Source organism: Solanum pennellii, chromosome 6 (genome assembly GCF_001406875.1).
Source record: "Solanum pennellii chromosome 6, SPENNV200".
Lineage (NCBI taxonomy): Eukaryota > Viridiplantae > Streptophyta > Magnoliopsida > Solanales > Solanaceae > Solanum > Solanum pennellii.
The window spans coordinates 51,998,899-52,009,774 of NC_028642.1; the positions used below are offsets into that span (position 1 = coordinate 51,998,899).

Here is a 10,876-nt window from a genome sequence, read left to right on the forward strand (position 1 = left end):
TATATATATATAGTTTGTTTATCAATTTATAAAATATAATATATTAGTTTTTTATACATGTGTTGCACGTGATTATCAATTTAAAAAATATATGTTATAGTAAATAGAATTACTTATTGAAGCAAAGATTTGAATAATAAGTTTAGCACAAAATAATACTCCAAATTCTTTTGTGAATGTTCAATGTGTATTGTCACATATATATATATATCTCTTATTCACGCTGACCAATGAAGATGGTTAATAAAAAATTTTATTAGTTAAATGCAATAATGTATTTGTTTTAATTTTATGAGGTTAATCATGTAGTCAACGTCTCACTAATATTATCTTTTAAGATGATTTTTGCTGTGCATTTTTCTTGTCATCTAACCAGATGTGTTTTGCACGTGTATTTCAAGTTAAGTTGTTTAGGTGTCATATGAAATGTGAAGAGAATAAGTATATTTATCTTTTAGAATTATTTTTTTGTGTTATAGTTGTTGGCTCTCGTATTTGACTTCTTGATTGACTATTAGATAGTTATTTGATTGTCAATAGTTAAGTGAGAAAGGTTTCTTTTTTTTACCGAAAAAAACTAAAAATTAAAATTTCTGAATATATTCTATTTGTGAAATTATATAATATATATATAATCACTTGTTCATCTTACACCCAACAAAAAATAGAATTCATAGACTTGTAAACATTTTTTCAATTTATTCAACTAAACATGATTCGTCAAAGGAAAAATAACAACAATTTATGCAAGAGTAACTTTCACATATAGCAAACGTAAAAATCATATTTCTAAGTTGTAGCTATAGTTTGCATAATTGTGCTCCATAAACAAATTTTATATTTGTTATGGAGCTTTTGATTTATATAATTCGCTAGATACATCCAATTCTATACAAATTGTTCTGTTTTGTATAAATTGATTTATACATTGTAATTTATATAATTATAAGTGTATACGACGAAAATATATGTATTTGCATTGTATATACATTTTTCTCTCTTTTTACAAACACAAACGCATATCGTACATTTTATACCAAAATGTATAAAATGACTAATTGTATATCAAAAATAACTAATCATATACTGAAACAGATGACCAAAAAGGGAATATATGTTGCGAATTACAGATAAAATAAATTGTGACTATAACATTTAATTTGAATTAATAGTTTGCTATTTCAAACAATTTTCCCTTTATTCTACTATACATGATTCATCAAAGGAAAAATAAAAATATTGTGTTGTCATACATATAGGGGTGGTATAATAATATGAATATTATTGGTCAAAAGTTAATATAAGAAAAGATGAAAGTTAGAAATAATTAATGTAATAACTATGAAATTCATAATATCATAACTAAAATGTAAAGGAGTGTAAATAACACTTGCAATAATTTATAATAATTAAGATTATTTATAATGTTATAACTAAATAACTAATGAGCAATAGCTAAATTTTCTAATAAATGTTTTACTTACATAAATAAATAGGAGTCTTAATTGAGGTTACTGTTTTTTTTTTTTTTATAGTTATTGGATTTTAATTCAGAGGACAAATGTAAATGTTTATTCCATATTATATAATACAAAATTTATTTTTTAAATGATAAATTTTAGATGATTCATATATATTCACACATTTTCACATATGTTTGTGATTTTTTTTAAAGAAAACTCAGAATATTTTAAAATAATATATTTTGAAGTTAGAATATCTTGTTAACTTGGTAATACACTGGTGACATATATAATAGTTTAATTTAAATACAAATACCTATCCAAATATAAATATATATTTGCATTAACGAAAGTATTTATCTCATAATAATTATCTATTAAATAATTAAATTAAATTAATATAAACTTCAATTGCGTTATTAGAACTTTTCTTCGTTAAAATACTATACTATTAAGAAAGTCAATCGTTTATATAGTAATAACTGTTTTGAAGCAAACTTTCTAACAATCAAAATCACATAAGTAGCATTGATAAATAAAGTAAATCTTTTGTCTTGAGCATTAAAAAAATAAATTGTGACAGTTCTCTAAATTTTGAAAAAGATATTCAGAAGCATATATCAACATTGAAAATAAATTGTTAACTTTAGACTATATCCTGTTAATTTCATATATTAAAACAATACATACTATTATATATATTAAGCAAAAAAATAATTATTATATCGTCAAAATTATTTTACATAAGTACTTGAGGTTATGGAATATACCTTCTTAGGATAGAACGATTTACTTCATCAGTAGTGGTACCTCATATTCAACTAAACATCTAACTTACTCTATGACAACAAATTACATAAAAATTTAAAAAAATGCAAGAGAAGAAGAGTAGAAGATTAAAAAAATTGTGGTTGAAAAATGATAGGAAACCCCTCTATTTATAGTCAACAAAGGATAGCATGAACAAATATTTTTTGGGTCTTATCTGAAATGTCATGACCTTTCCGAGAAGTCACAATCCTTTGGAGAATCCACAACTTATTGAAAAAGTCACAATTTATCAGAAAAGTCACACCTTNTCATGTAGGTTATTTCACTTCTTTTCCTAATGTATAATTAAGCGTACAAGTCATGTTTATGAACTCTTAGTACAGATTTTCTTAAGGGCTTCTACATAGTGTGAGGGAGGGTATGTGACTTCTCTTACACATTGCACATGAGCGATCCTAATGGATGGTTCTAGTAGTGTTCTTTTATGACTAAGTTGATTACATTTTATGTATGTCATGTTATATATTATCTAATAAACAAAACATGTCATGATGAAATATGAGATTATGTTGTACGATGAAGTAGGTGACTTAATGTGATACTTAGCTATGGACAGAATTATGGGTCCTACACTTGGCATTGCACAAGTATTGGTTGGGTTGCTTATATGTTGGGTTAATAGCATGTTGGGTTGACTAATGATGTTTCATCGTATGTGAATTTGATGCCAAGCATGGTTTTTTACGAAACTGTCCCTTTTTTCATGCATTGATTATTTTATTCATAGTAGTCATACGTAGTACATGTGGTTTGTAGAAACCCATGTTTCTTCCCTTTTCACCATCATTGTAGGTTCCGGCCATTGAAGATCTTCAAGGCCATTTGCATGTAAAAATTGGACTTTTCCCCAAGTTTTTCGTGAGTCTTCAAGTATGATGATGGTTAAACTTATCTAGTTTCATTAGTATTGGATATGTCTAAGACGATTAATTGTTTCCTCATCCTTTTGAGACATTGTTCTAAGTCTATATGTGTCACATTGTACTAGTTTAGGGTTATGCCTAAATTCTTAAGCTTCTATGATAGATGGTTAAATGCGAGACAATATTAGACGACTTAAATAAATTGACTATGCTAAATGAGATGTCTATGTACACATCACAAATGAGGAGTCAGTGTAAACTCCATTTACGATAAGCGAGAAGTGTAAGCATACTTCGTATGTAAAAGTTTAATTTTTTGCTAATTTTTTTACCCATGATATTCCATGATGTATGCTAAGGGATAACAAAGTCCTATTCGAGGACAAAGATGTATATATATATATATATATATATATATATATATATATAGATATATATATATTTCTTTTATGCTCATTATTTTGAAAAATAATAATCAGAGGATATATCTCTCTCTATATATATATAACAACATTATAGTACCTATCAAGAATATTTTTTATTCTGATTTATACATATTTATAGGATTTGAGTGAAGAATATTAACTCAATTTTGTCAAAAAATTGTTGACTTTGATGTTTGCATCCTTTTTTTTTTCTAAGAAATATTATTTTAAAATTGATTCTCGTGCAAAATTATGATGCTTTTGTTTCCTTATGTCCCATTCATTTCGACTTTGTGATTAAATTGAAATATTACTGTTTTTAATGGGCAAAATATTAATTAGAAGGATTTTTTAAAGCTATATAAATAAACATTTTTGAACTAATAACATATTCAAAATCAACTATATATCTTTCCCAAAAAAAATAAAAAAATCAACTATATATATGTATAGCCTTTTATGTTAATAGGTATATATCTTCATACAAAAAGTAAACGGATAAAATAGGGAAATGTTTTTGAAACATAAAGTAATTTTAACTCTTCATGTAACAGCCCCTTGATGGACATTTGTAGTATCATTACAAAATTTGTGCTAAAAATGTTATTATTTTTTAGCGAAAAAATGTTTAATATCTATTTCGTAGAAAATTTTAACTAAAATAAATTGTTGAGAATTAAAAAATAGTACTTCTCGCTATTTTAATGAGAATATGTTTCCCGTTATTCATTTTTTCAATGAAATTGTAGAAAAATCAGGTTCTATAACACAAATTTCTCACTGATTCATGGTGAATTTTTTTTCATATCTAGTAGTTTTTTTTTTTAAAAAAAATTTCTTTCCAATCATAAGCGAAGCGTTAACAAAATAAATATTATATAAAAGAGTTCAAACTCGTCTCTTAATGAAAATCATGACACATTATTTTGGATCGACTTGACATAAAAATTGTGACAGGAAAAAATCATAAAAAATTACAACTTATTTAATAGTTTTTTGGAAATTGAACATGAAAAGTTGAAAAATATGATGTTTGTTTAAATTAAAAATGTTTTAAATAACGATTAAAATACAAATTTAAGTAAAATATTCATGAGAAAAAAATCACTTGAAAATTTAGTCAAAAGCACTTTTTTAAACTTGAATTTCAACTAAAAAAAAAAAATCAAAAAGTAATTTCAAATAAAAATAAACTATTTTTTTCTTCAATTTTTCAAATTTGTGCGACTTCTGTTTACCACTTTCCTCGTTAAAATTGTGACTTTGGTCTTTTTGGATGATAAAATGAATATAAATTCCACAAAAAAGGTAAAATTAATCAATTAATAATTAAATCCAATATAAAAAAAGGGAATAATCTTCAATTGTTAGCCACTGATATTACCAGGTAAGCATGATCATGGGGCTGGTACATGTCTGTTCCTCCCTATCCTTAAATTTAAGGTGATTTTTTTTTTCTTTTCAGACAGTGACCTGGTATAGATTTGAATACTTCTGTCACATACAACTACTAAAATAAATTGAAAAAAAAGAAAATGAAAACCATCCCCAACACACACACATGAGCAAAACTGTCCCCCCCCCTCTACTCTATTTTTGAGTTGAGAATTTTGTGAAATAGAGAAACCCCATCTTCAAAGTTCTCAACTTTTCACTTTCAAGTTCAAGAAAACACCATCTTTAGAGCATTTTCATAAATTGTTTCTAAGATTTTCAAGATTCTTGTTTGTATTGTAAGTGTTTGGCTTTCTGTGTCAAGATTCTATCAGATCCCTTGTGGATTTCATGGGCTTGTGATCTTTTTATGGTTGTTTAGGTAAGTATATTGCATTTAGTAGCTAGCAACTGCATTTGTTGTGGTTTGTGTTTTAAAATGTTGGTACATTATGTGTATCTTGTGGGTATTTAGCTTTGTAAAAATGGGTTTTTGCTGTTTTGGGGTTTTTGGATTTGCTGTGGTGAATCTTGAATTGAGAAAAAGATTGGATCTTTTTACTGGGGTTGGAGATCTAAGTAGAGTAAGTGTCGGTCTACTGATTTTGTCGTCTTCTGGTACTGTATTTGGATTTGGGTTTTTGAGTTCTTTGTTTGTGGTCATTTGCTGAGATTTTGCATAGATGAACTTGAATAGAGTGGAATGGATACCCAAGATCCACATCATAATTGGATTGGATTGTAATTGATGGAAAGGCTTGATTTTTAAGGTGATTTCACCTTGTTTCTCATTTCAGTAGAAATGGTATTGACTTGATGTAAAGCCCGAGTTTTGATTTGTGTGTTGTTAGTCTCTGTTTGAAGAACAAAGTGATTGGAGTATTAGATGAGAGTTTGTAGTGTTCTAAAGTATGAACTTTTGTAAGTTGAGCTTTTTTATGGTTGTAGCATTGCTTTGGTAATCCTCTATATACAATTTGTTTTCTGCTGGATTGGTTGTTTTCTAGAGTATGAAACTCTATTTTGTTTGATTATACTTTAAAAACACCTGTTTTAATCATGACTCGTGAGGGATTTACTGTTTGTGGTTTTGACATGTAGAAAAATTTGAAACATTATAGAGCATGATGGATGTTGTCAATAACATAGCTGTTTCTGGAAATGGGTTGGGCTTTGGAAATGGAGTTCACCAACTTCCAGAAGTTGTTGCTGGCATATCTAATGGGATGCCTCATGCAAGTCCCAGTAATGAACAATTAGAGAGGAGTTTCCAGAGCACTGTCGCATTGACGGATAGTGAAACAGTTGGATCTTCTGTCCAAGAGGTCAGTAATGGAACTACAATTACTGTAGAAAGCAATGCTGGTGTCAGTTCCGAGGTAAGGGAGTTTATCCAGTTTTTACTTACTAAGGACAGTTTGAACACCACATCTAGGTAATTGCTTATTTACTTGCAGGAACACGAAGCAAAAGAATCTGATGATGCAACGAACAGTAAAGAGCAAAAGACTCCACCTAGGGCAAGGAATGCTAAGAATTCAGGCCCCCAAAATGGCGTAGCCAAGAAAAGTAAAGATGGAAAAGAGGCATCAAATGGTACCCTTGCCTCCAAACCACGTCCTAAGCAGCCATCTTCCCTTGATGCAAAGGGTAAATCATTCAGTGACAAGAAAACTGTTGAGTATTATTCAAAACCTGCATTGGCTCATCTAAATGTTGATCGTGCTAAGGTAAATGTCTTAGGTCTAATTTATGACCTGCAGTCCAGAGTAACAGCAGTCTGAATTTCAATATTGCAGCTTCATATGCATCTGTTTATTGTCATCAATATCATATTCCTTTTCTGCTGTCTTCTAGCAGCAACCTGGTCATGCTGAAGTAGCAGCATCAGCTTCTCCGAGTGCTGCTCAGTCTGAAGGCCTTAAGTATGTCCGATTTCTATTGTTGTTTCTTACCTATTACTTGGACGAGTCCTATGATAATTGTACTGAGAATGCTTTCAAAACGTGCCAAAAATAAATGATAACTTTTCCCCAGTGGTTTGTGAACTATAATTTCGTTACTGCAGGGAAAAAACAAAACTGATGCCTTTGAAGAAAGTGCCCCCTTCTAAAGCTGATGGAAGTGCAGAATCATCTTCGTATCCTAATAAATCTTTCTTTTTTCTTTCACTCCTTAGATTTGAAGTCTTATTTTTATTAGCATAATAAAAGTCTTTCAGTTTATCCTTGATCACTTCATAGCAGTCCTACTGCTGCATCAGATGCCAAACCTCGCAAAGTAGGTACTCTTCCAACCTACAATATTAGTTTCAAGTGTGATGAAAGAGCTGAGAAAAGGAAAGAGGTTAGCCCTCTGCTTGCATCACTGAAGCTTATAATATATGCTTGACAGTCTTGCACCGTGAAGTCAATAAGAACATTTGTCTTGTTATTTGGACAGTTTTACTCCAAGCTTGAAGAAAAAACCCAGGCAAAGGAAGTTGAGAAGAGTAATATGCAAGCCAAGACTAAGGTGTTGTGACACTTCTGCTTCTGGATATCTTGGTGTAGAAAATTTCTTGTTGTAGGGTTATCTTGTAGCATTCCCATTTTATTTTCTTTCATTTCTCTAACAGGAAACTCAGGAAGCTGAGATCAAAATGTTAAGGAAGAGCTTAAAATTTAAAGCGACACCCATGCCAAGCTTTTATCAGGAACCTGCACCTCCAAAGATGGAGTTGAAGAAGGTAATTTTATGCTTTGTTGTATGTTATGATGCCGAAAAATACAATCTTGTATGGCATGAAATGCCTTTTGCTGTTCTTAGACATAGTATGTTGAATATTTAGTGGTTCTTTGGCTCAAAATGATTTTGTTACCAGAATTGATAAATATCATTTGCTTTATCCTGCAAAAAATTAATATATTTAGTGTCAGGTAATGTGGAGCACTGTTTAATTTTTTTGTTTTTGTTTTTTGAAGCTCTAGTAAAATATACTGAAGGAGTTAGGTTAAAGTTCATCCTTTACCTGATCTTTTGAATGCTTTCAACTTGACACTGAAACTGCATATTCTGTCTATATGTGATGAACTATGAAGAAAGGAATTGCAGTTCTACTGAGCTCTGAAAAGAAACCCTTAGCTGACAATTGTTAAACTGGATATAGCTAGAGTTGGGAGGTTCATTGTCTTGACTTTTAAACCACTATTGGTGCATCTCCCTTGATATATTTATGTGAAATTGCAGTACTACTGAGCTCCTAAAAAGCCATAGATCAATGTTTAACTGGATATAGATTTGTAGAGTTGGGTGTTCATTTTCTTGATTTTTTTACCACAAATGGAGCATTGCAATTGATACATTTATGTGAAGATTGACTTTACTGTTAGCTAGTGGAATTTCATCATCATTTCTTGTGATATTTTAAGTGCTTAGCATGATCGGGAAGAAGTGCATAATAAATTTGTCTCTTGGTGAAGTTCCAGTATTATATGTGAAGCTCTACTTTTTGATGCATAATTGGTGTGGCTGATCTTTGACGGAAAAGTCAACAAGAATAAAATCTGAAGATACAGTACCAGAATTGATAGAATAGGTCATAGGTGTGTAAGATATGATTTTGGTGCTTAAGTAACAATAGAAAAGGATATGAGTCTGGTGTTGAAATTCATGATACTGGAAATCAGGTCAAGCCTTTTCATTTTTTCCTGGATGAGTATCAGACAAGGTCAACTTCATTACCTGTTCACTTTAAAAGGTACACTATATGCAAGTTAAATTGTGGAAAAGTTAGTCTTGGAATCATTCCTCTCTCGTTAGTGTGCCATCTCAACATTGTAAAATTGTTATGGCTCTTATTTGTTAGTGAAATTGTTGGATGGTTGGACCTGATAGATCTTTAGCACTGAAGGGCTGACCTTTTGCTGACACAGATGGAACCGTTGTTTTAAGTGCTAGTTTGCAGACGGTTGGGACAAAGGCTACTAAGTTCTGGTTTTGTAAGAGGGATGATGTTCATATTTGAAGTGCTACTTTGCTGATTAGCTGGGCCAAAGGCTGCTAATATGATGTGCATGGGATCATGTATACACTTAATAGGTGATGCATGAAAGACTGGGTGTAAAGTTGTAAATTCTAGCGGTAGTGTCTACAGGTACACAATTGCACCTACACGCACACTCAATGATGCTTAGGATCCATGAATCTCGGGCATCTCTTTCCTTTATTTTCTTACATCGATGCCCTTCATGGATGAGACCTTCACAAACACTTGCCGTACTAAGCATGAAGTCAAACTCTCTTATTCTTTTGTCAGTGTATGACTTTTACCCGTTTTGATCTGTTCTTAGTCCTTTCCTAATGAACTGAACCTATTTCAAGGATTTATGTAACCAATTTGGTCCCAAGAGCCTCCTCTCCCTTGGCCCAAACCAGCAGTGAGAGGTTTACGACACATCCTGTACAGAGCCTCATAAGGTGCTATCTAAATACTGGATTAGTGACTCTTATTGTAAGCAAACTCAACGAGATGCAAAGTGGTTAAGCATGATAGAAATGTGAAGAGTACACATGTGGTTCTTGACAGTTCATCATAGGCTAGATATATTCCCGATTCAGTGAATCTAAGACTAGGTAAAATTTCTCTTAGCTTTGGATCATTACTTATTATTTCTTGAAAGCACTCTCTTTTGTGCTATAAACACTACATGACGTCCTTAATCACCATAACAACCATAAATTAGAGTTCCTCCATCTACTCTACTGAAGATCAGGAAATATTATAAGGGTCAAGCAGGCAAATTATGGTCAAAGCTAGCTTTTATTAGTAGGTAGTATGAGAAGATTTAGGAGCTCCCTTCAGGCACTTCATTATTCAGTTGGCAAAGAAATGGAGTTGCGAAACTAGATAGTATGCGGAAGTACTTCTATCTGGTGTCGATCTCTCCAAAGTGTTGAGCAAAAATTATCTGTTCTGAAGGTAAATTCTGGTATATATGTTTACATCTGCCCCTATTTATCATGTGTATTATATTTTGTATCTACACATATCTAAAATGAAGAAGAGTCTTGGCATACCTAGTAAAGCTTCTGCCACGTGATCTCTAGGTCACGGGTTTGAGCTGTGGAAACAATCTCTTGTAGAAATGCCGGGTAAGGCTGTGAAGGTCTGGACCCCCGCATAGTGGGAGCTTGGTGTGCCAGGCTGCCCTATACATTTGTAGAATATATCTATCATAACCTAAATTTGATGCCTTACCTTTGCTGGTCATGCTAGGATGGTGGTATGTCATGTTCTTGTGAGTTTTATCTAAAGAAATTTTCTAATATTTGCTTTCTTACTTACTATTTTTGTATATGTACAGCTGAAGCCCCTCCTAAAGTAGTTTATTCTTCCTGTTTATTTTGAAACTAGTTCCACATACGTGCGTTGCACGTGTTCCCCAAGCTAAATTGCATGAAGTTGTTGTAACGATGTGTTTGTATGACCTCTTTGATATTAAAGATGAAGAAACCACAAATATTGTGAAATAAAAATAATTATATGTTAAATGGTGCGTATATTTTGATTTAGTAATTTGCTGATAGAATAAAAATAGATCAACAAAAAAATAATTACAAATTAAAATAATTAATTAAGAAAAATATATAGAAAACTTTCACATATATAAGAAAATATTAGGCAAAATAGAAGGCATACCACTATATAAGAAAACTCACATTTATAAGAAAACTTTCAAATTTTCTTTTCAAGAAAATCAAAAAAGTCTTTCTTTTGTAATGGAAGATATATGTACGTTTTTGTTGTAAAGACGGTTTAACTTAACTAAGAGAAAAGTAATTAATTAAATTGGACAATTTGAACTTAAACTTCATATTA

The 10,876-nt window shown here is 30.9% G+C and overlaps 1 protein-coding gene across 3 annotated transcripts in view; it reads left to right on the forward strand.

Moving 5' to 3' along the window:
- The first annotated feature begins 5,087 nt into the window (after positions 1–5,087).
- Positions 5,088–10,876, forward strand: part of LOC107023130 (protein WVD2-like 6) — an 8,836-nt gene continuing 3,047 nt past the window's right edge. The window contains exons 1-8 of one of the 3 annotated variants that reach the window (XM_015223712.2): positions 5,088–5,398; positions 6,118–6,395; positions 6,474–6,746; positions 6,874–6,941; positions 7,085–7,156; positions 7,263–7,362; positions 7,459–7,530; positions 7,634–7,744. In XM_015223712.2, the coding sequence (XP_015079198.1) occupies positions 6,141–6,395; positions 6,474–6,746; positions 6,874–6,941; positions 7,085–7,156; positions 7,263–7,362; positions 7,459–7,530; positions 7,634–7,744 (951 nt within the window). In that variant the 5' untranslated portion in view covers positions 5,088–5,398; positions 6,118–6,140. Of the gene's footprint in view, positions 5,399–6,117; positions 6,396–6,473; positions 6,747–6,873; positions 6,942–7,084; positions 7,157–7,259; positions 7,363–7,458; positions 7,531–7,633; positions 7,745–10,876 lie in introns of all 3 variants that reach the window. The other 2 variants (XM_015223710.2, XM_015223711.2) reach the window with 2 other exon arrangements.